We start from the raw sequence: 25,874 nt of genomic DNA, 5'->3' as shown, positions 1-25,874 counted from the left end.
CACAATGCACAGCTTCTTATTGCAACTTGATTTGAAAATATCTGATTTCATTTGACATTTCGTTGACAAAAGCTCAACAACCTTGAAAAATTCTAAATAACGACAAAGCGGTGGCTAAATAGAACTTGTATTGATAGATACATCGTACTGAACACTGAACGTAGAATCATTTCCTAAAGCTGCATTGTTAATCTTTAACTCTAACGTGGAAAGAAGAATGACAACCCATAACCTATCCCTACCCAGTTGCTCAAAGCAAGTCATGTCACGAAGTTAGCGTTAAATAACTTTCCGTTGGATAACAACCCCTGCACCACCACACCCCACGTCTGTACAAAATGTTAACGAAATATCATTATTGGATCCGTCTCTTTTTGGTGACAAACTTGAGCGTAGCATTTTGAGACAATCCAATGCAACATCCACAGGGACACCAGTCACTGCCATGCAAAATTCATGAAGAACAGAGGATATGGGATGGCTCAAGGCTTTCATTTCAACCGATAATCAGCACAAAATAGCACATCTCTGGTATCGGTCGGCATGAAGAGTTCCAAAGCAGCATCTCTGGCATTAGATCAGAAGAAACGTTCAATAGACACCATTGATCTTTCCTCAAGAAGCCAAATTATTATCAAAAACATGATTACACAACTGCACACGGTAATTTTCCTCTAATGTTATCATAATGACCATTCTTGGGGGAATACATCGAGATTATTGATTCATTCTCCAGTGGGAATCATAAATACCGATCGAGGATAATCACCGTTATTATGGGATGTTTGCCAATACTGATGTGATTATGACCGCATCAGATGTATCGCATCATACCGATACGGCTATCCATCAAAACGGCATGTGCTTTTAACAATTTTTCGATGCAGATTAGCTGAGATTGGATGTAAAATTGGAAAAGAAATTGAGAAAAGATCATCGCAGTTAAATCATACTGGTTTCTGTAAGTCTTATTACAGAGAGGAATGATGAATCCAAGATGAAAGAGGAGTTACCCAAACGGTTCGAAAAGAGGTGCGCGGTCTACGCTGCAAGTATTGACTTCAAACACATCAACAATCAGCCAACGCTTAAGTCGCTGGGCGTGTTGTCGCCACGGAGCTAACGCAGAAGAAAGAAAAAAGATACACATCAACTGATATACATGTATATTCAAATACATCACAGTACTCGCATTAGCAGTTACATTTGCAGACCACACAAGCCAAGAATTAGGCAAGTGAGGTTATCTTGTCCAACTGCAAGTAACATGCTTCAATTTCTTTTTCTTCGATTCTTTGTCAATACTCCTGTGTTATCATTGGGCAATAGAATGGACAATGACGATAATCTGAGCCTTCTAGATCAAATTTAGCAGATACAGTTGCCAAAGGAGCCATCACAATTTAACAACGATATTTTTGCAAACTGCCACTTCTCAAATCCCAGGCATTGTAACCGCCAACCAGTCCCATGCCATTACTGGATCACTTGCCAATGGCAAGCTTTCTGCATCCATTCTAGTTTTCAAATTACCAGTAAGTTGATTTTCATGTTTCGTCAGCAGTTATGAGCCATCATCAGCTGGGCAATGAAATGAAAGAGAAATGCCGGGGTAGACCGAGTGAAGTCTCATTCTTCAAGTGCTATTTGGACAGACAGGACAACATCCCTACCAGTCCGCTATTTGTTAGAACTGGCCTAATTTGCAAGGTGGTCAAAAATTTTATGCTCTAATCTCATTTGCAAGCCGACATATTACCTTGAGTTATTAACACAAGAGATAGTATGAAAAGCACGAAGTTAGCATGCTAATTAGGCTGTGTTGACATAGCTAAGCTTGTGGTCAGCAAGTGAGTAAGACCTGAGTAATCACATTCAAAATGTTGACCTATACAGGACCAGAATTTTGAAAATCCTTCACCAATAAGTTGGCCTACTACTTCCTTACATTGTTTTTCAAATCAGCTTTCTGACCTTTCACTGAAATATATCACACAAGGGACGGCCGCAATAGTCACCCAGACCAACCAAGACTTTCCAATTTCGTCTAATTCTTCCCATATTTGCCATCATCCTCAAGGTATCCTTCAGCCGCTGAAGTACTCCCTCGGGGACGCACGGAACACACCGCGGCTTGCCATTGACGGCACGGAATTATATGCCTGTGATTGCAATCATCAATTACCATATCACCCCAATAAGGACAATATCAATGATTTGATGCAAGGTATCATTGGAGATGAAGGCGGGCAAGTTTTTACATCATGGAAGGCTATAATACCGACAACAACACAGTAAAGATGACATGAGATGACAAGAAGGTTCCAAATACCAATGTATAGTTCTGGGCTGTATTGAAACCTTTCAGGGGGATGTCAAGCAGGCTCTCTAAGGGGCTTTTCGCCCCCAAACTCATCTGACCAATTGGTTGCCGGCAACATCTTGGGGCCAGGCCTTCCCCTACCCTGATACATTGAGTTCAGACAGTTCCTTGGCAACACAGAATAAGACACTCTGATAGACATGATTTTGACAACTGCGATTCTCAACTAAGATGACACACTGGCAAAACATAACAAAAGGAGGCTTGAAGAAGAAACAACAAACACTCTCGAATAACGGATTTCACTTTTCAAGAATTCTACACCTCGATGATATTGCAGGTATTCGCAATAAATGCGAATGAGTTGACAACATTTGTTGTGTTTTATCTTGAAGCTTATCACTTTGATCTAATCATTTCAATGCTGATCATATCATATGAGGTTCAAAGAAAACTTAAAGCAGTACTGCTGAAGTTGGATTATTTAGTTATGAATATGGTTATTAGATGGTAGTCGCTTTTGCAACAAGGGTTATTGGCTTGAAAGGTTGCTTTTGCTTTAGATGTCACTTGGATACAGATTGGGAACCAGAACTTGCAAACTTCGCCATCACTACCATTTTTTAAATCCTTCCGATTTTGTGCATCTCAAAGTGATATACTGCTGATCCAGTAGGAGCAGGCATTTACATTACCGGGGAAGAGAAAAACATTAAACACGGATGGAGGATGTTGCAAATGATCACCGGAGCCACCTTGACTTCCCTTTTAGTGCCACGTGACGTCTCGCATTTAATGGATCGTCAGGATAATGACAGCTAAGAAAGTTTTTGAAATGTTTTAAGGAAAAGAGCATAACATTATATCATGTCCTTTAATTTGTAATTTTCAGTTCAAAATTTCGAAATTCTTTGTAAACTTTGATTGATGCACTCTGAAACCTACCCCAACGAAACGAATGTTTCACCTTAAGTGTTGAAACAAAGACTGCGTAGAAATCATTCAAGAGATGTCCAGGCATTTATCCTGCGGTCAGTCCAACAGCTCTAATAACTGATGGCTTCCTCTACTTTGCCCTGATCATAAATCACATCTGCAAGCCCAAGTATCAGCTATAAATCCTCGGCTAACTGTGTCCGTCATGCAATCCTTGCAACATCATGGGCCGCGGCTATTACATGTGACTTGTTATCTCCATTTATAGACGGATGACGGCCAACATCTTTCCAAAGTGACGCAGCCGAAATAGAACGAGAGACGTGGGGATGTTTCAACACAGAGTTGAGATGGATTATTATCACGTAAGGGCTATCAGTCATGGTTCTTTGTGCTTTTAACGAGGATTATAAGAAGGTTGATCATTTTAACAACGGTCAATTTTCAATACTCAATCTTCTCATATTCATTGGCCTCGGACTAATTCAAAACATAGCCTGGGTCATATTTAGCATGTCAAGGCATCAGAAAATGATTTGACACAAAAGTAGCTAGGAAGTCAGAACTCCTAGCCAAGCCGATATAAGTGAAGGTGAGACAAAAGTAGCTGGGAAGTCAGAACTCCTAGCCAAGCCGATATAAGTGAAGGTGAGACAAAAGAAGCTGGGAAGTCAGAACTCCTAGCCAAGCCGATATAAGTGAAGGTGAGAAAAAAGTAGCTAGGAAGTCAGAACTCCTAGCCAAGCCGATATAAGTGAAGGTGCGTCTGCTGACAACCGAACCTCTAAAGAAGAGTTCCAAGCACTAAATCGTCCGAGAGATAACTGGTCTGTTTCTCCAAGCGAGTATAAAACAACAACCACTCCCCTGGGAAGCAATTAGTGGCCAGTGCCACTGACCATCCTTGCTATGTCATCGTTTATCTCCGAGGGAATAACTCGCAAACCATTGCCGGGATCAACACATATAAATTCATTTCCCCAGTCTAAAATGGTGAAATATTCAGCATATATCTATGGCTTCTGGAGGCAAGGTAAAGGTGATGCTAAATAGCATTATTGATGGTTAAGAAGGAAGAGTCAACGTGCGGGATTAACCGGCGACAATCCTATTTTTGGTTCTGGGATCCCGTTGCATCAATCTGAGATAGAATGGATGGTTGTCATGGCTTTCATGCCGTAGTTTTAATATCCTTGGCTGAGATTGTCAAATTATGTATATGGATTGCTTCAGTCTGAATGAATCACAATTGCCTGCACTTTATATATCTCGCTGCAAAGGGCACATTTTATAAGACTCATTTGGATGTTCTCAATATGTTGCTCCTGGCGTGAACACCGTCTCATGCTTATGATGGGCTGCACATATAGGAGCTGCGAATACTTCGATAAGCTTGGTCCAGCCTCAGGACATTTCAAAATAAAGATATCATTCCTATATAAATTATGTGACCACAACTGATGAAACAGAGAGTAGGAAGAGAGTGAACATCTGCAAGAACAGGTAGTGATAAAGTCTAAAGTGGTAGGGCCCACCTCAATTCGACCAACAACAACAAACCAACACAATAAGAACATTTTCAATCAAGCATCCGAGATCAAACAAATCATCCTCGTAAAAAAAGCGTTAGGCCATCAGCGTGCAATGGTGACAAGTGGGCCTGAAGGCGAGCGTGGCATCATCACATCTGGAACCTTCCCACACCTCGGGTTCTCTACTCATTACACCATCAGTTAGCGAGGTATCGCTAACGACAAAACATGAAATCGCATCGATGGGGAAATTGTAGATGCCTTTTCCTGCAAGAAAACACGAAATCGAATCGGCATGTGCAAAGGGTAGATGGCTTTCCTACAACAAAATGAAAAAGAACATCAATAGCCAGAAAGGAAAAATAACAGTTAAATTCGATGATGTTTAGACGCAAAAACATCAACAGGGAAACAGGGAAACGGTAGCTGCCTTTCCCGAGATAAAACAATTAACAACAGCGACAGCAAAGAGGTTTTAAACAGCACCATGTTGATGTTACACAAGATGACATTCAAAACTCCGCCTTGCTGCACTGATCATGGTTCCTGGAAGCTCTCTTAACCATGTTGCAGCACACGCTTGCAAACTACGACATACTGTATCCTAAGATCTCCCTATGCCTCAGAACTCATGTAAGACTTCCATCCAAAATGCATCTCAGTTTACAGCAGAACGTCCATATCTTTTTCTTTTTTTTTCTTAACATAAAAACCATTTGTTCTCCTGCGCGACAGCAGAGTCAAGGACATAACAAATGTAACCCGGGAACATTGTAGTTAGCGAAGAGCTGTGCAAAGACACTAAACAATTACAAAGGAGCGTTGAAATCATTGTCAACATGGGGGTCTTACTAATAATGATTGCATTATATTGTCATGTCAGGTGCGGAGGATACCTGCAATCTACCTCAATGTTATTGATTTCTGTCTGTATCCAATGATTGTTGTCGATGGCATTGATCATTATAGCTATTTTATGCTGACAGAGGACAGAACTTCGGATCTTACTTTGGAGGGAGAAACTGACCGAAAGCTGCATCTAAACACGAAACATAAAAGCTATATGAAAGAGAATGGGATGTGTCCAATCTCAGTTCTCTAGACAAGGGCAGAGACAGACAACCTAGAGTAACTGTGATGCATACAAGATTTGGGCGGTACCCAAATTCCTTGCAACAATCTTCACATCAGGTCCTTGACCTTGAAAAGAAGAGCTCCTTCCCAGTCAACGTTATGTTCGTTCTGTAGTGTCTAATCGGTGACTTCTTCAGTGATGATGCGCCATCATAACTCTCACCAATCAGCATTTAGATTACTCAAACCGAGGTGCGGCACAACGGCAATTGAAAGAAGGGTCCACAAACATTGAAGGGTCGTAATCAAAAAAGAATGTTACAGTAAGTGCTGAAGATATTATCGGATATTTGACGATCCTTTTTCCATTCGTCATTTATGTTTTGACCTTGAGTAGATAAGCTGAAGGATGTGATCCGCCAGGAAGCGTGTCCATGGACCATTAATTCAAATTCTTTGCATTACAAGGTGACATCATCCATATGGTGTAACCTTGACTCTCATATTGAAGATGACGGATGAAACAATACACTCAGTTAGAATATTCAAGTTCATTTAGGAAACCGGAAACAATGGAAAATATCCATATTTTATGCAAGACCTGCCGAACCCATGTCAACAATTGCTTGTAACTTAGACAATATATAAATCATATGAATTTCTGGTAGAATGACCAATAGATACAGGTTAAATGAATCATGGGACGATGTCAGGTTATCTGACAATCACAAGACTGTTGAGACATTGAGGTTGATGATGCCATATACCTTGTCTAATCAGGCTGGTGCGGACTGGTTCTAATGAGGTTGGTGAGGGATGATGCCTCACGGAGCACCCTCCCCTAACTAACCTAACGAGGCGGTGAGACCCAATGAGTCATAGGGTGCCACCTCATCACCACATACTAACAAGTCCTTACCTAGTTTTGGTTTTACAAATGTTGACATGAAGCTCATATGGTGCAGTTGATATGAGATTACGAAACAGCTTTAAACTTCTTTGCTTTTTTCATAACGTTTCTACCTCCAGTATTTTTCAGCACACTTCGGACTATGAGCTTCTCGGATGAACCAGAAAAAGTTAGAGAAACTGTTCAGAAGTCAGAAAAGGGTTATCAACGAGAGCCTGGATCAACTGCTCACCATTCACTGTGTGACCATATTAAGCTCAACTACAGAGACACGCTCAGCAAAGCTTGATTAACTTACAGGGAAGTTCTTTGATTGGCATCTTCTTCAGGAAGTGATAAATCTTTTCGGTTACTTGCGGATGTTTCATCCCGAGTTCAATAGGTTTATTATTTTCAAATCTTCCCCTCTCAATGCAAAAGGACGAATGTGTTACAGTTTTTCGTCGCATAGATATTCATCGAATCTCCGAGGGGGAAGGCTGCATATCATATTTTGGTTGATTTGACAAGGAGGGGGCAGTAGGTAAACAAATTGTTTATTCAACTGCGAAGAGAGTCTTAATGTTGGGGAGGTCAACACAGTCTGTGCACTTATAAAAAAACAATAGAATTTGCCGAGCTGTGAACACTTTCAATCTGTTGTTAATTGTGAAGGAACTTTTCATCATCCATTGAAGACATAGCCATTATACAACATTTCACAACAGAGCAATATGCTTCATTTAAAACTATCAATCGTGAGTTGAACGAGTTGGCAAATTTATCATCCGTAATAGTGAAACATTGCAATTACAAGAAACCAGTGATGATATTCTATCAAATTACGTCATGACAGCATTTGCATTGGGCATGAACTCCTGGGGTAGATTGTATGTAGTTAGGAACGGCGGGACAACGCCATAAATCATCGCCAACATGGGATATGACACTTTTGATTGGCCGCTGATGAGGTATGAAGCCATGAAATCCAGCAATGTATCGCACCGAGAAGGCATCTTTAGCACGATGAGTAAAAAGTTATGAATAGTTGATGCTGTAAGGACGGACTGTTTGCTACAGCTTGAATGTATGACTGAATTGGAAGGAAAATGCAGCAATTTAGCCTGGATTAGTTGGCATCACAACTCGAGAATTCAACAGAATGTGATACATTTTCTGGCTAGTAAGACAGTTGACATCTCCAAAACAACAACTTCATCTTGTATAAGAAAAATGGATTGAGAGCACTATTGAAATAAGTTGTGGAATCTCGCTGAAGAGCATTTTTGCAAGCAGGGACTAGACATCATCGAACTTCAAGCATTAGAATTAAACGGATGGCCCCAAGTTCATCTGCTAAGTATCCCTGTGCCATTCAACCAATCCTCTCCACTTCATTACAAACTGTCAGCAAAAATCTGTCTAGTTATATTGCCAAACTGATAAATCAAATCCAGAATCTCATCCAAATAAACTAGCCACACGAAATAATTTAGCTGAAAGCATCCTGAAATTGCTGAACTGTGGCACAAAATGACATTGGCAAAATGGTCACTTTCACAGCCATTTTGCCCATTAAGCTTTGGCCATTCAGCGCCATGACATGCCGAATTGGCTTCATTTTTGCCGCAGGGATTTTATGACAGAAAACGTCAGGAATTTTCGGGTGCAATTTGATTGTGACGGATGACCACTCAGGGGTCAGGGTCATTCCGGTGAATTGTCTGTCAGAATAGCTGGGATGATATCAATTATGTCAAATTGATACAATCACAGTCCGAAGTCATGAGAGTAAGCATTATTCACTTTTGAAAGCCTCACGGTAAGATTCACATTATTCTCTGGTTTCATTTCCAACTGTAAATCTGAAAAACTCTGCGATTCAAGCTGTGAATTAGAATGGGCCATCCTGAAACTTTGTTAAGTGACCACCAATTACCATACAAACTTAAAGCTCGATCAGGCAAAGCTTTTGCAAGCGTAACCAGAATGCAAGACATTTTTGGAGATATTTCAAAAAGATTTATTGCTCCTCTAAATTTGCCACTGGCTGATTAATTAGCTATTAATAACCCCATGGAAGCTGGCACAGACACTTTGTTAAGCGACCATGTTATTAGACTGGTCAAGTGTCCTTCAAATAAAAATATGATATGTCTGACATGTTGACAAGTTGATCTGACAAAGGTGGTTAGTGTTTAAGCGAGTAAGACAAATGCCCAAGCAATGACAAATAAGGATTTTATGAGATTTAAGAGTTTTATTGTCATCAGAGTACTCTTTATTGTTTTATCATTTTATGTATATGACTGGACTCGCATGAGTTTCAAACAGCCCTGATCAAATGTTACCAAGCAAAGCTGAAGCCCAGAGTCGGGTTGCTTAATCACGTAAGCAGCAACGTTCATGTTAAATGAAATCTACTGAAAAAGATAACGCTCAGTTGAGGTCTCCGAGTCAAACGCAGACTCAGCAATATGAGTCGGTTGGTTCTTATCGACACAACCTAAAACGAGCAAGGAAAACCTCAGCACGTCCCACATGTAGTACAATAAACCAGTCTCTAAATTGATTTTGCTTTCAATTTTAAGCCAAGAGTTCACAAATAAATAGCCTTATCCTTGCACTACATCAGCAACTGTTTTGACCCATGGCACTTCAGGAAATCCCTGGCTGCTGCAGTTGGATAGGCAATGTTGTTCATAGTAGGAAAGTCAGAAAAGATTGACAATTGATAGATCCCGGCATGTCGCACAGAAACGTGCTATTACAACATGCTATGACAGGCTTGATTAACTGGATCTGGTGGCCAATGAAATAATAATGAACCTGCTTCGTCCTCAAAAGATGGAGTAAATGAACGGATTAGGAACCACGCTAGCCTGTGGTGGTGACTTCTTTGGAAACTCACAGAAATGGAAAACAATCACCGAGTGAGGGGCGGTAGTCAAAGCTGGTCACCAAATGAGAGTTTCAAAGCGTAAAGATGGTTTTTTACACCTTCACTTATATTTGTGGAATACAGAAATATCTCCCGTTTTCATCATATCAAATGTTTTGATTGGGAAACAGATTTCACGTCACATGAAACAAGGTATGAAGATGAACAAAAAATAGTTACCATATTGTTAAGATAACTGACCCACATTCTCTATAGAACGCCTCACAACGATGGTAAATAAGTATGGAACGAGATCAAGAGAAATCTTTCGCAGAACTTAATAACAGACTATCATACGGACAGCTACGATCGCGGCGATCTTTTTGCGAGGTTTGTGGAGGAAAAAGGTTACGAGAGTAACCGCACTGTGGAGACAACACTTAAGAACAGTTCAACATCCTATGGGCAACACATCACAACCAATTTCATTGCAAATGAATACTAAAGAGATCCAGCGAAACCGCTGGCAGAATGTGTGTGTAATGAAAGGCTATCTTGTAGACAGCAACGAGCGCGGTGATCTTTTTGCGATGTTAGACCGATCTTAATCTAATCAGGTGTGGCATCGAGGAAATCAAGCGATGCGTCCAGAGGAAAGTGGCAATCTGTCAATTGGCCAGAAACGCTGCAACGATGTCGCCATCGGGATAAAACTGCAATGGTTACCTGGTCGATTGGCCACTCTGTCACAGATCACTCAAGGCTAATAACATAGAATTACAGTATTTACTTGGAGTCTTTATATTTATACATATTATAATTTGAAGCAGAAATGATTCGAGATATTTAAGCAGCATCACAATTCTGTGCTTGTCATCCTATCAATAACACAATTACTTGTTCCTTCTTGTTCTTTGTTTCCTTTTGGTTGCTATGATTGAGATAAAACAAGAGATAACGACAACCTGCTTGTCAGTTCTAAGGTAAACACGTGAAATCTACTTCTCTGCTCTGACCTTCGCCATCCCCTCTCAGCATCCCAATCAATTCACCAATGTTCTTTTGATATGCGGTGGTCATCGATAACGACACTTGATAGTTTGGGTGCGGGTTCCGTACGGATCGCACAGGAAGTAATCAAGGCACAAATATTTCTCCAGCATCTTGTGCTGAAGGACAAGGAAATTATTCCAACAATGTTCACCTTCGCGAAATCACGTCAATATTTGAACTTGGTAATTGCTTAGTTAAATCGTCAGTAAAAAAAATCAGTTTGGTCATGAATCTTAATGGAACATGCTCTTGGGCCATTTCTTGGGATTCGTCACGAGTAAAAGCCACTTAGTTTATTATGATAGCGACTGTGCGCAATTGTATGATTTTTCGTATGAATACGTCAGCTTTGTCAAAATTTCGCTAACTAAAATAAAGTTTTTAGCCACACCTTTAAGGAATTTAAGCTATATCGGTAAATAGGTCTATTTCTTTATTGGCTTGGTGTAAATTTTGATACTATTTCAAAAAAATAATGCTTACTAAATTAGCTGATTATGTACACAGAATACCATTTTGGAACTTTTTGGAACTTCTTTTGCTTTGCCCCACAGGCAAAAACAGTTTATATAGAAATTCTGATAATGATTTCAAAATTGACACCAGATCAGTCTTATCTGAACCCAGCAGATGTTGCCGACTACTTCCTACCACTGTGTACTACTCATGGAGAAGAGTGACTCCACAAAACTTACGCAGCTCACTCCCAGAATTCAATTAGCACTTGGTAGAAAACAAGGATCGTTTTTCTGCGCTGTAAAATCAAGTAGCGAGGTCGGTGTTGATGGCATCACTTTTAGATATCGGGTTATGTGATGAGAGGCTGGATTATCGCACTTTAGAAGTCGGATAAGATATTCCATGCACAGCATACTCCTCAAGACTGAAAAGCATCGGCTAGTAGGAAGGAAGCTGTAGCTTGCGATGTTAGACATGAATTGGAACCATTGCTTACAGTGCTTGCAAGAATTCAAAGGCTTTAGAGGAGAGTTATCACCGCTTATTTCTAAGAGCTGATGGTGCACTTTAACGACCATGAAGGTCCGAAGGCTGCCTACTACTGTGCTCCACTGCTTTGAGTCTGAGAGGGGTGCAATGGTAGGTGGTCATAGCAGGAGCCAAAGCAAGGTCACTCAAGCTGCGACCTCTTCATTGATGCAAGTGACGCATGCATTTTTTCATCAATGATAAATGGACATACATGACCACATGATGTATCTCCTAATGCGAGCAGGATAATAAACTTGGCGGAAAACTCACTGTCAGCCAGATGTTACGAAAGAGTAGACACTTTAATAAGATAAAATGGACAGCGATACCATGTACTGAGACTTATCAAAAAGGAAAACATGAAACGGCACTGGAAAAGAGACACGTCATTTCTGGTGTCTGATGAAGACCATTTCTGCTTGCAGCAAGGCCGAGTGCATCATGGTGGCAGGGTACAGGTTGGAGGTCCAAACTGGAGCTAAAGCAAGGTCGCCATCCCTTTGATAATCTGATTCATCCCTGATCTTTCCAGCGGAAAGATTCCAGCGGATTTTTCCCCAAATTTGATGGAAATGCAATCAGCTGACAGTATGGTAAATGCTTTGCTGCTGCTTGATGCAAGGATAGGTCAGATATCAATGCCGCCATCGTCACAGATGATGCACTGCATCAAAGTGAAACACGACACTGCCTCCATCACCTTTCCATTTGAAAGTGCCGGAGAAACACTTGGGAGCGGTAATTATTTTACCCCGAGGGAGCATGCATTGAATACCGATTAATTCCAGATTCTCTAGTTATCTGGGACCAGGCTAATGCCATTGATTAATGCGGTCCATCTGATTTTTCATGCAGCTTAGGCAAATAAAACTATTAGGAGTAGCAAGTGACCAGTGAAACGATAGATTTGACCAGTAGGATAGAGAATGACAGGAGAAATTCAAAGGCGGAAGTAGCGAAAGTTGCCGCAGAGAAGGACTTATAATTCTCTCCTACCAAAATGAGCCTCATTGGCGAAGAAGAACACTTCTATTGAGCCTTGAAATAATAATTTGAGTGGAAGTTGCACAGAAGTTTACTTCAAATATATTCAGGCAAATGTTCACAGGATCAACCCAGAAAGCCTGAGCTTAAAAGGCGCAAGCACAAAATGAGTCGTCATTGCCAATTAGTAAAACACAAAACTTCTGCTTACACAAGAAGTTGCAAAAATCAAATAACCCTTGACTAATTATAGGATAATCTAGATGAAGATTATGCAAGATAGCAGCAGCAATTACAGACCGCACCAAAATGCTGGCACAAAGAGTAGGAACCCATATGATTGGTCAACGAATGAGAACTTGAAGGGTTTCCATCTCGACGCCAGCAAATCAATTAACGCATGTTCAAAGTGACGATAATTTTCTGATGATTCTGTGTGTTTTTCATTATGTAACGTAAAGGAGGTCGTTTGGTGCCTATCCTTGATGCCTGGGTCTCATGCCACCTCAAAGGCGGATGCTAAATTGCAAACTGAGCGCGAAAGGTAAAAAAGGTTCCAAGGTCAAGTTTGTGGGCATGAACAATGACCATGGGCGAATGAAGCATCTTTTTTTGCAGGATTCTGTGTTCACCTGAAACCTCACAAGATGATGCATCAACGTCAATTGAAAAAGATTAACAGACTACCCATAGCATATGCGGAGTCAGAAAATCATTGAAACTAACAACGAAATTTGAAGAAAAAAACATTGAAATTGACCAGACCCTTAAGTATAAAGTGCAACCCCCTTTTCTCCCTAGATCCAAGCCGGCATCAAGGGAAACAAAACTGGCATTGTCCACACTTCTCTCTGAGATGAAATCAGAGAGACCAACTTTTGAAATAATGCTAATGCATAATTAGGACAATTTTGAAGACCGTGGGCAACTAATTCTCGTTTATTACTTGAAATAGAGTGGAGACGCTGCAAAATGGTGTAATTTTCCATGTAATTGTGGATATTTACCCGGAAAGAACAAATAATTTCCTTCGTTGAAATCAGAATCAATTGTTCAAACAGCAGACAATGATTGAGATGTTTGACTAATCGGTCTGTGGGGCCAATCAATGATGTCTGTCCATCCAAGCTCCGCCAACGATTACCATGAGATATTTACTAGACGGTCATCAGGGAACGCAGTAAACAATCACCATTGTCTTCAATGAGAGATCATTATCAATCCCTTCTCTTAATACGGGACTTGAGCCACGAGTCTGGTCGGACGGTTTAGGGAATATGATACTGAGGTCGGAGTACTTGATGAACTAGAAGCTGTTTTGGATTCGGACGAAGACGCGTATTGGCTGTGTTATATTTGACCAGAAGTGTGATGGCGTACTGGTTCTGACTCTTAATACAGTCGCAGGGTCCGGCATTGGTCAGGTCTGGTTCACACCCACGAGTGCCTCTGTGGAGACATGTGGAGGCCCAAATATTGACAGTTGTTTTTAAAAAGTGCTTGAGGAGACATTGGGAACGATAAAGCTCAATATGAAAGTGAGAAGCCAGTGAGGGACTCCTACACTTTGCCGATTGGAGCATCTCACCTAGCTTGCCAATAAATGACATCCAACCACAGCGAAACACCTCAAAGATGTGCATTCATAAGAGAGCAAACAGAAGAGCCAGGTCTTAGTCCAATTTCCCTTTTAAGAAGAACTATAATTTACCCTTAAAGAAAGGACGGTAGATCTAACGAACCACCTCAGACGAGAATATCTAATCAGGCGCCTTTAATGAAGAAATGAATTGATTCTGTACATCGTTAAACGTTGATTAAACCAACGTGGCACAGAGCAGGTCACGTGGACATCACTGATAATCCGACTAAAACCTAATTTGGAAGTTGATTAACTCTTCCTTTCGAGTTCTTCCAAAACAAAAGAAACAGTTACTAACATTAGTTCTTGGCGCTTTAATAACATTGTCTAATGCTGACACATTTATGGTCATGATATCAGCAAAACGTTGAGGCTGTGCCTGCTCGCACATCACTCAAACCCAACAGCGATTTTAAATAGGAAAACAAGTGCTTCTGCCAGCATTTGAAGAGGGCATGGTATTTTTCTGAATGGAGCAGTTTTGTACAAAAACGGCATAAATAGCGGGGCGAAATTGGACTGTTTTGAGGAATAACAGGGACGTTAAGAAAGACTGATATCTTAGCTTTTAAGCCGTTGACTATTGGTTTGAACATCAAATTAGGACTTCACACTAAGCACTAAGGTCCAACCATCACAACAGACAGATGATGACCCCCCCCCCCCTCCCCTCCCCCATCTGAGCAAGCAGACAACCAAACATTAACTTTTAAGATTATAGATGTCTGCTAATCAATCACTACATAACCCGGAGGGCGCTGATCAACCAGAAACATGCCACTGACACGTGAAATATTCAATATTTTCCACACCTTTGGGTACCCACATTAGTGTGATGCTCCCAGCTTAATGGTTTATCTGATCAATATTCACTCCTTCTCTGAAATCGGTGCAAGAAAGTATAGCTATAGAGAAATTCTGTTTGTCAGACTTTCACTATCAAATTCGTCATCGGAGCTGTGAGAGATTCCCACACCCCAACACCAACTCCCAAAGGCTGGCAAAAACCATCACTACCAAAGTCAAGGGATTCAAGTATAAATAGGCAGCATTAACTCCTGACGTGTGAAGATCGCCTCATGCCGTGTGGCCGAATGAGGTGGGGATGATGGGAGTTTCCCGCGCCACCGTGAGTGATATTCGATTGCAGAAAATGACCAAAGAACGGGCAGTGAATTGAGAGGTTGTGCACAAAATCTTAATGCTGCTATTGAGCTGTGGCCACATCGATTTCTGGTTTCTTCTGGAATAATTTTAAGAGTGATAGCTGTGACGTGGACAGTGAAAGTGGAGACGAAACTCCTCTGCATGCAAAGTGTAGGCTTAGGGTGCCCAGGTGGATGTTCAAACCTTAAATCATCAGATTTTTTTCTGTGGAAGGGCCCCTTGAAAAGGTATATTTCACATTTCACGCCAGTCTAAAACTGAGTTGCACCTTCCTAAGACCAGCCTATGTACGCCCATGCAAAGGACAGTCTCAGTAGTTGTCGGTCCCAATCGAATAGTAACGGCAGTAGCGGTTTTTACCGACCAGGGTCTCTCAAGAATGCTTCACAACAACTGAGACTAGTATAGACCTCCATAGCGGCACTCTCGAGTATCAAGTGACTGTCGTTTCAGTACTTACTTGAGCTCGACCTATGTAGGACAAAGCGGTAACCAGACCAGGGTTCGAACCGATGACTCTTGGATTGAGATTTGGATACAATAACCAGTAAGCCACAACGCTCCGCTATGAGTCGTCAATACATCTTGAGCTCGACCTGTGTAGGACAAAGCGGTAACCAGACCAGGGTTCGAACCGATGACTCTTGGATTGAGATTTGGACACAATAACCAGTAAGCCACAACGCTCCGCTATGAGTCGCCAATACATCTTGAGCTCGACCTATGTAGGACAAAGCGGTAACCAGACCAGGGTTCGAACCGATGACTCTTGGATTGAGATTTGGACACAATAACCAGTAAGCCACAACGCTCCGCTATGAGTCATCAAAACATCTAAGTTGCCACCATAAAGTAAAGAGGTTCCACTGCACACTAAATGGTCCGATATTCGGCTCACTTATACCAGACATTTGTGGATGTCACAATCCTGCTGTGAAGCCGCAATGCACTTATTCTGACTTTACCACAGGATAGAAAGTAGGCTGGAAACCAAAGATAGTCGAAATAGGATGCGCATCTTCATTTAGGGATATGAGAACAACATGTTTTTTGACAATTCCACTTTTGCTTAATTTCGAAATAAGATTCTACAAATTAAGGGAATGCGTTCCCTTCTTTCATCAAGGTAGCACGTTATATAGCTTCTGCAACCAACCCAGGGTTCAATGAGTCAGCCTGCCGCACCAACCGGCGCTTCCTCTCTCCGTCTCATGTCAATGCTGGCAAACCTCGCATGATGGTGTTTCACCATTAAAGTAATTAGCACACTGATTAGCGGCAGCGAAAAGTCAGGCAGCAAGTCAAAGTTCTGTGCAAAGTTTCTGCATTCTGGTTCCTAATTAGGCAAGCTTGATTTACAACAGAATGAAGCGCCGCTAACCTGGACCTTGATGACGTGGAGAACGATGTTGGATCCTAAGAGAAAATTTGAGGTTGGGGGGGGGGTCTCTAGCTGTAGGCTTGATGTCAACCAGGCATGCAGAAGATCATCGCCTCTCAAATCATTCATGCAGCAAATCATCAAATTTACCCAATACTGCTATCTATCATGCAGTAGTAACTATTTTAATGCAACAACCTGAAACCACGTTTTCAGGATTTAAACATGACCTTAACATGGTCGTTATCCATATCAACACGGATTCAGAAGGAACAACGCCTAGGACAGGGTTGCCGAAGATTGCCCATCCCTAATCAATAACAGTGCCAAGGCTGCAGCGCGTGGAGAGTAAAAAGCAGCAGCAAATAGAATCGAACGAAGAGATTTATTCACCGTTTTTAAAAAGCTGATTACCATTTGATCTTCCCACTGTGAATATCTTACGTCATTGGCAGGCTGCTTGGCAGGTTGCGTGAATCGTGTGTGGTGGGGGGGGGGTCGTTTTGGGGTATCAGAATGATGAACTGTTACGACTTTTCAGAATCACCAAAAAGAGTCAATTAACGGCAAAATACTGACAAACTTCCCAATCAGTCTCAGGATTTTTCCGTGTTGAACCATTGTTCCGTGAAATGAACTGCATCTACGTGTGCCTCACCCCAATCAACGTTACAAGGTAGATGGATAAATGTTTTGGAGAATCATAGATGTTCCTAACCTAAGACTGCAACAACAGTAATAAATAACCAAAATAAGGCATCTTTTTTACACTATTTGGGACAAATCAAGGGCTGCAATATTTGGTGATTGAGAGCGTCTTATATCAAAGCAGTTACATTGTATGACATAATTCCTCATTCTTCCAAAAACACAGAAAAAGGACAATTGATAATGGGTGACGATAATGAGACGTAACGAGATGATAATAAGTTGAGGAAGGGATTGCTGACAAGCACGATTATGACGTATGGTCATTTGAAGATGGTCAGAGAATGGGGCCAATCATTTGGGAGGGAAAGTGATGTAAGAGGCGACAATCTTTTGGGATGGTCAGGATTTATGTAACATTCTCAGACTGGAAATCTAAAGCGGAAATATATCTATCTTTGTTCAAGGTTCCTCCTTGATGGACGATTGCAATCAACTTAATTCTGGCACTAACTAACCTTGTTTCAACATCAAGGCTTGACGTGACTTGAAACTTGGGTACATTAGCCTGAAACAAAGAGAAAAACTTCATTCATCTTAAAACCACCAGTAAGATGGCTGATGATATTCCAGGTACATACTTACCTAAGAAGGAAGACTTGACGTGGCCTTGAAATTGGATGGCTTGAGGTTATTTTGATATTGAAGTATTTTAGTCTGAAACAAAAGAGAAATACTTCATTCATCTTAAAACAACCAGTAAGATGGATAATGATATTCCAGGTACATACTTACCTAGGAAGGAAGACTTGGCGTGGCCTTGAAATTGGATGGCTTGAGGTTATTTTGATATTGAAGTATTTTAGTCTGAAACAAAAGAGAAATACTTCATTCATCTTAAAACAACCAGTAAGATGGATAATGATATTCCAGGTACATACTTACCTAGGAAGGAAGACTTGACGTGGCCTTGAAATTGGATGGCTTGAGGTGATTTCGATATTGAAGTATTTTAGTCTGAAACAAAAGAGAAAAACTTCAGTCATTCTTAAAACCGATTATAAGATTTATAATGATATTTCAGGTACATACTCACCTCGGCTTGAGAACTTGATGTGACCTTGAAGTTGCATGGCTTGAGGTGACTTTAAACTTGAGTATTTTAGTCTGAAACAAAAGAGAAATACTTTAGTCATTTTTATAAATTGCTATAAGATGGATATTGATATTTCCGGTACAAACTCACCTGGGCACGAGGACTTGACTTGGCCTTGAAGTTATTTATTTATCTGGAATGGAAACGACATTCCTTTTTTGAATTTGCATTGAAATTGAATATGAATTATCTAATTGAAAAAAGCCTTTATGTTAATGTAGAGTTGGTACAAGATGATAACGAATCTGACGACAATCAAGATGATACTGATGACAAAGCTCTGAAAGTGCTAATTTTGCACAATGACAGGGGGGATATCAATTATATGTAGCTGGCTTTAACTCAACCCCCAAATAGTGTTCTGACCACCGAGTCACAAGGCTGCATAGGCCTAACTGTACAATGCTACACGGTTTTCAGTGTTGTATTGCATCATAAGTCAACTCTGATTGCTTGGATTGCATTAGAATCCTTTCAAAACCCTAAAATGATTTCGCGTCTATATCTCTTGAAGAAAATGAGTTATAATAGCAGATTGAGATTCATTGCCGTTTCTCAATAATGACTGATATTCCTATCATCTGAAGGAGTGGCTTCAAATTAGTTATCAATATATTATGCCCGTTATAGATTGGTCATAAAAGTGAAGGTCTGAGTGGAATTCAAGCTTTTTAGCTCTTTCACGAGAAACAGAAATGCTTAAATGGTTTTCCATGACTAAAAGTTGATTATCGTTCGCAGTAGCTGGAAGAAGGCAGGGTATCCGCGAGGATAATGTGGGGGGGGGGATATCGAATATTTATTTCACATTTAATACTGTCTAAATGTGTAAATATCATCAGGCTAACACATGCCAGCGGGTTTTTTCTAAAGGAAGCTGCTGGTTGACTTAAAAGATGTGTGAATAGTCCTCATGTTGGATGCTACACTGCCCAACGAAACAACCGCAGGTCACAGAATTAGGCAGATTTTTACCGGTAAAATAATCATAGGGCCAATCTTTCTGGAGGAACTGTTTGAAGAGCAATGTTCACAAATAAACAGAATGTCCACAGCCATTGGTGGAATTAGTCCGCAGCTCCTAAAGCATACTGCACGGACAATTCAAACATTGCAACGGAATCGGTAATTGCATTTGGGATGGCATTCTCGTGTTTGCGCTCTTGAGAGGGAAATATCCAACTCGGCATTAGATTTGAAAGAAGATGCGCTCTCGGGGGGTTCAGTTATCCTTGAGTGGTGTGAGACACAAGGCAATGGTGACATTTGGCCAAAGATCGTCAGCGCTTACTCAACTCTGGAGACAAGAGCAGAGAGGTGATTGGAGAGGTGGGCATCCACCGTAAACATATTAGAATCTTTAAAAATAAACAGATCAACACTTTTTCTCCATTTTCGACCACAACACAGTCTAATTAAAACAGAATAATACATTCTAATCTAAATATCATTCACGCAACCCAATCAAGATGACCAAAATATGTTTATAATTTGCCAATAGATTATGAATAAAGACAATGCAAATGGAGTTTATTCAAAATAAGCCATGAAATATTTCACCATGTGTGATAGGGAAATGTGAGGTTGTAACTCTGAACATACACAGCAAGCGCTCTGTAGAGGAAAGCACATGGCACTTGGACAAAGGCTTTCACGAAATATCAATTGGTGGCCACAACTGATAAAACAGGACCCCTATAAGGTTCTTTTGAAAATCATGGAATTCCAACTTCAAAACATTTACAGTAGCACGATCTGGCTCGCTGATCAAATAAAGCATACGCAGACATTTTCAAAACATTACGCTAACTGTCAAACGGAGTCATTCTGATCAATGCTGCACTTCTTGTTTTTTAGTTACGAAGTCGGCCATGCAGAGCTCGCTCAAACACGATATGGATTGAAGAGAAGATGACAAAAGATGTGCAGAAACATCTGTTAAGCTGTCATCTGTAACATAATAGAAGCACAATATCATCTGAGTAAAGCTATTGACGTTAGAGACCACAGACTGAGAGTTAGATGGATTTGTGGCCAGGTACTGAGTCCCGCGAGTTTTTGACTATGTACGACAGCTGAAATTACTGGAAAAATTTCAAAATCAAAACATGCTTTTTTGTCCATGAAGACCACAAACTCGGTCACCATGGACGTTTACACGGTCAATGATATGGCGTACGTACTACAGCTGAAATTACTGGAGGACCTGAATCAATAGATTGAAACGGGATCGAAACATGACATGTCCTCGATCACCTCAGGCCTTATCATCTTCGACCTTAATAGGGCCCATAAAGTAGGCCGAAAAACAATACACAATTCCTTCGGAAAGAACTGAAATAATTTGGCACACCCACGGTCTTCAGAACCAGGGAAATTGATTTTAAAATTTGTTTGGCCTCCAAGAATCTCACAAGCTGATCGAATCATTTCGACGACTCCCCTCAATTCCCATAATTAGCTTTACTGAGAGAGACATCTAGGAATATCACTTGGAACCAATCTCCATGGGGTTGAGGTGAGCACGTGGCTTCCACGTCAATGAGATTGCACTGGTTGGAATTAGTAATAACAAGATGGGATACCTTACCATACCGATACCGTTACCACAATTGCTAAACTGATGAATTTGCCCACATTGAAGGAGAAACAAACATAGCCTGTTGGTGGTACATACTTGAACTTTAGGCCTTTAACATCGTGCGGGGGGGGGGGGGCGATACAGCGTCAGGCATGACAATAACTAGGTTTCAGGTCTGTACTCATCAAAGTTGGGGGGGGGGGGGGTGGGAGGTGGTTGCTCTAGCTTATCATGAATGCATAGAGTGTATCAGTAGGCCTAGCCTTGCCAGCGATCCTATTTGTAACACTTCGGCCTGATTGACAGTTGAAAATGATATATCGTCAATAAGCCTATTTTCAGCCAATTTGGTTGGTCTTGGGAATTGCCCAGCATAGCATTTTAGGCCCTGTTGAAAACCACACTCTCGCGGATCTGAGCCTAAACAGAGGAGTGGTCACATGCACAGCCATCACATGGTATTTGGTTTACGCACCAAGAGCTGAGCTGAACTCATGACATGATAACCGGTCAGACATTCAAATCACCAAAGCGCCTTACAGACAAAATTATCACCGAGGCCTATTTTGAAGGAACTAAAAACCTTACCGACTTACCATGGAAACGACAAAATACGATATCGATGTCTCTTCTTTGATAAGAAATGATGCCGGCAATGATCAGAGATGCCGTCCAGGGTTGTCAAGTGGCCTGACTTTTCAAGATCATCATTCGGAGTCTCACTCGGCAAGTTTCGAAAGATGAGATCAAATAAAGCAAATGGTTTCATCGTTTCACCTCATTCGTGTTGTAGAACCAGTTAAAGTATATACTTGACTCTCCCAACTCTTCGGCCGCCTTTCTTGTTGACCCCATCTTGTTCTTCTTCCCCTGGTCATCATCATACTCCGCAGCAGTGGTATCGCCCTGTCCCTCAACATCAATGACGAAATCGAGCTGTCCCAGGAACCTTGTCAACATCAACATTTCGATTGTTTCTCAAATTTGTCTCCACTAGATTTTTAGGGATTTTGAATATATTTTAAGTCTGAAGTTGGTTAAAAGTTAATGACAAGGGTGATGCTAACGATGACGTTGAGGGTTTTGTCTTAGTTTCAGTGTAAATGTTTGATAATTAAGCCTTTAAGGTATTAGTTAAAGTCTTGACATTGTAAAGGGAAAACTTAGTTTTTAAGATGGCTGGAAATTTCGAATTACATGTAGTTTCAGTGTTAATGTTTGATAAGTTGGCCTTCAAGCTATTCGTTACGGTCTTCAAGGGTAACATGATATAATTTAGGATGGCTGGAAAATTCGAAATATTTTCACTGTTAATGTAATTTATTATTAGGCCATTAAGCTATTCGTTACGGTCTTCTCATAAAATAGGCCTTTCAAGCTATCTGTTACGGTCTTGACATTGTGAAGGAAAATCTATTTCGGATGGTTGGAAAATTCGAATCGGTTTCAGTGTCATTAGTTGATTATCAAACCTTTAGGCGTTACAGTCTTGATATTGTAAAGGGTAACCAGGGTGGCTGACAAATGAAACTTAGTTTCAGGGTTATGTAAAGTCTTTAAGCTGTCCGCTGTTTAGATTTTGAAGGAAAAGCTATAATACATGAAACAATCAAGTGTTGGTGTAACAGAGAGTGCACTGTTGACGAGGTTCCTGATATAAACCCTGAAAACGTGCAATTTTCACGACCAACGGAATGATCTTGAAATCAAAGCGATAATGTGTCTGACAACATAACATGCAGTGAGGCATTTAAGAATACAACAATATATGCGCTTCGCAATGATATTTTGAACAACACCAAAACACACTTTTACGTCCGTCGCCTTTGCATAAAACCGAACATTGTTCCAATTTCTCTTTTTAATTTCCTCTTTTTAAATTGTTCCAAGAGATGAGCTGAAACATGTTATTGGCGAGTGTAGCAAAGGGTTATAATCAAAGACTAGATTTGTAATCCTACCGGTACTTTCATATCCTGCTCCGCTGAAAACAATCGTCAAGGGTCGTATTCTTGGCGTCAGCCTTCGGAGATCAACTTGATGAACTGCAATGATACAAAATTCGAGACAGAGTTAGAATTTATTGCGAACAGGAAAAACACCCCAAAAACATGTATTTCACAAATCCTCGAAGGCTCTGAGAAATCACGGGGAAAAAGGAGAGAAATACGAATAAAATATAAACCAAACTTACTGATATCGACCCGAAGCGCAGGGAAAGGCAGAGTGCCAGGCAGCCAAATGGGCGAATTTACATACTAAAAACTTCAACAACTAAGTTAGATAAGGAGTTAAAAAATAAAATACTTTGAATTGAAGTCTTGGGGAGTAATAGCAGACCAATACGATATTGAGTAACCAGTCGGCCGAGGGTAACGAACACAGCTCATTTGATCATTTGTCAAATCATTACCATGTCATATATCAAATAACTTCATGGCTGCTTACTAAATCGAAATCGAAACAAGACTATAAGTGAGCGGCCTCATATCGACATCATACATCGAAGAATAGTACTTTACTCACAAAATCGAGGCCCAATCCACTTCAGTCAGTTTCTTGCTTTCATATCCACGTAGGCCGAGCTCCGTCAAGGAAAGTTCTCAAGTCTTCATCGGAGAGCCCGCTCGTGCATCACTAGGTGCCAAGTGCATGTCGCCGCATGTAGCACATCGAGGGTTCACAAGGGGCGGTCTCGTCCAGTATCCACTTACATGCTACATTCTAGTGTATTAACTTGATAGGCCCATGCATTTTTTCCTCAGCTCCATCTCAGTCCGGCTCGCGAGGTTTTTTTTACAGGTAGGTTCGTACCATTGTGTACATTTACATTGACATTGAAATTTATTATTAAAATAATTAAGTAAATGTTTGAGCACGAACTTGGTCCAACCCTGGCTAGGCTGGAATCAGGTTTTCATATTACTCCCACTCAACTTATTACATCCGGTGAAGGAAAACGACCGAGTACAGGTTTCCATTCCATCCCCAGGCAGTTGCATACTGATACGGGTGGGGGGGGGGGGGGGGCACTAGTATCGGTTCATAGGCCGCGGCAACCGATGGATATGCTGGAGTCTTTCAAGGCGAATGTCCGTCCCATGGATCGAGTGCCGAGTCGGTCGAACTTGGAGCCGGACGCGATTTTTTTTTTACAGGTAGGTTCGTACCATTGTGTATAGAGCTCAGTAACTTTGCCTTACGTCATCAAGTAAGAAACGCACGTGTTGTTAGTCAGTAAACAAGATCAGCGATGCACATTGGCAAATGGTGCGAGTTCGAATCTCGGAAGGACCCAAAAAAATTATGCACTTTTTGTTTTTATTGCTTTTTTTTCAACGGGCCATGGTTGGCACAGGTGCGGCAAGACATTGGTGAGGGGTGGTATGCCAGATGAGGACCGAGGCTTGCCAGAGAAAGTATGCCATCACGGCCAGGTTGTATTCCCAAGACCAAGGTTAGGCCATGTGCCAGTTAATCTGGAACACGGATGGCATGCCTGGTCACACAGGGCTGGCCAAAAGGTGAGGGGTCCCAAAAGGCCTGTCAGAGTTTTTCATAGTACGCCAGATCTTTTTCTGACGCAAGTACTCTGACTGCCAGACTTCAACCAGGCTGCAATGGTAGTCATCTCCAGTGAAACAACCCTGAAAATTATAATATACCACTACTGAAAAATACCCGACATTTGTACTTGAGTGAAACAAACAATGGTGTGGTGCCGAAAATTAAAATAAGACAATCTGCCTGCATCTTAACCACGTAGGTTGTTAAAAATATGACGCATTTTTCTTTCTTGACTTGATTTTTGGCATGTATATGTATTTCTTATACAAACATACTGGTGAATTCCCAATGCAGTTTTTTAAAGACGTTCTTGAAAATGCAACGAGATAGTAGCACCATATCTCTTCTGGATGTGCCCTCCCCTTCATAGCTCGCCAAGTTGCCAGAGAGTGTACCAAGTCTTTGCTGGATGTGCCATGCCGCTTCACTATGCGTACTCCGTCTGACATGATGAGAGAGATGAGACAGTCACAGGCAGGCCACATCAGTGTTGGATGCTCTGCCAAGTTGTCAACATGGTGAGAGAGATGAGACAGTCACTGCCAAGCCGAATGATCAGTCCTGGCTGCTCCCTGTGTTGCCAACATGGTGAGAGAGATGAGAGAGTCACAGCCAAACCGAATCAGTCCTGGCTGCACCACCGTGTTGCCAACATGGTGAGAGATATGAGACATTCACAGCCAGGCCAAATCAGTCTTGGCTGCTCTGCCAAGTTGTCTTCATGGTGAGAGAGATGAGGAAATCACAGCCAGGCCACATCAGTCTTCGCTGCACTGCCTAGTTGTTAATATGGTAAGAGAGATGAGACAGTCACAACCAGGCCGAATTAGTCCTGGCTGCCCCACTGTGGTACGTGGACAGCATGATGAGAGAGATGAAACGGTCATAGCCAGGCCGAATTAGTCCTGGCTGCTACACCGTGTTGACAACATGTTGAGAGAGATGAGACAGTTACAGGCAGGCCAAATCAGTCTTGGCTGCTCTGCCAAGTTGTCAACATGGTGAGAGAGATGAGACAGTCACTGCCAAGCCGAATCAGTCATGGCTGCTCACCGTGTTGCCAACATGGT

At 41.3% G+C, this 25,874-nt stretch overlaps 1 protein-coding gene across 1 annotated transcript in view; it reads right to left on the bottom strand.

Annotated features, from left to right (window-relative positions):
• Positions 1 to 22,203, bottom strand: part of LOC135484368 (MAM and LDL-receptor class A domain-containing protein 1-like) — an 89,827-nt gene extending 67,624 nt beyond the window's left edge. The window contains exons 1-4 of the mRNA XM_064765757.1: positions 22,015 to 22,203; positions 18,597 to 18,667; positions 18,296 to 18,367; positions 18,019 to 18,068 (exon numbers count right to left, since the gene is read on the bottom strand). Of these exons, the coding sequence (XP_064621827.1) occupies positions 18,019 to 18,068; positions 18,296 to 18,367; positions 18,597 to 18,667; positions 22,015 to 22,203 (382 nt within the window). The remainder of the gene's footprint in view (positions 1 to 18,018; positions 18,069 to 18,295; positions 18,368 to 18,596; positions 18,668 to 22,014) is intronic.
• Between the last annotated feature and the right edge of the window lie 3,671 nt (positions 22,204 to 25,874).

This window comes from Lineus longissimus, chromosome 3 (genome assembly GCF_910592395.1).
Source record: "Lineus longissimus chromosome 3, tnLinLong1.2, whole genome shotgun sequence".
Classification (NCBI taxonomy): domain Eukaryota; kingdom Metazoa; phylum Nemertea; class Pilidiophora; order Heteronemertea; family Lineidae; genus Lineus; species Lineus longissimus.
The sequence above is the reverse complement of the archived record's forward strand: the minus strand, read 5'-3'. Positions and strand labels throughout refer to the sequence as shown.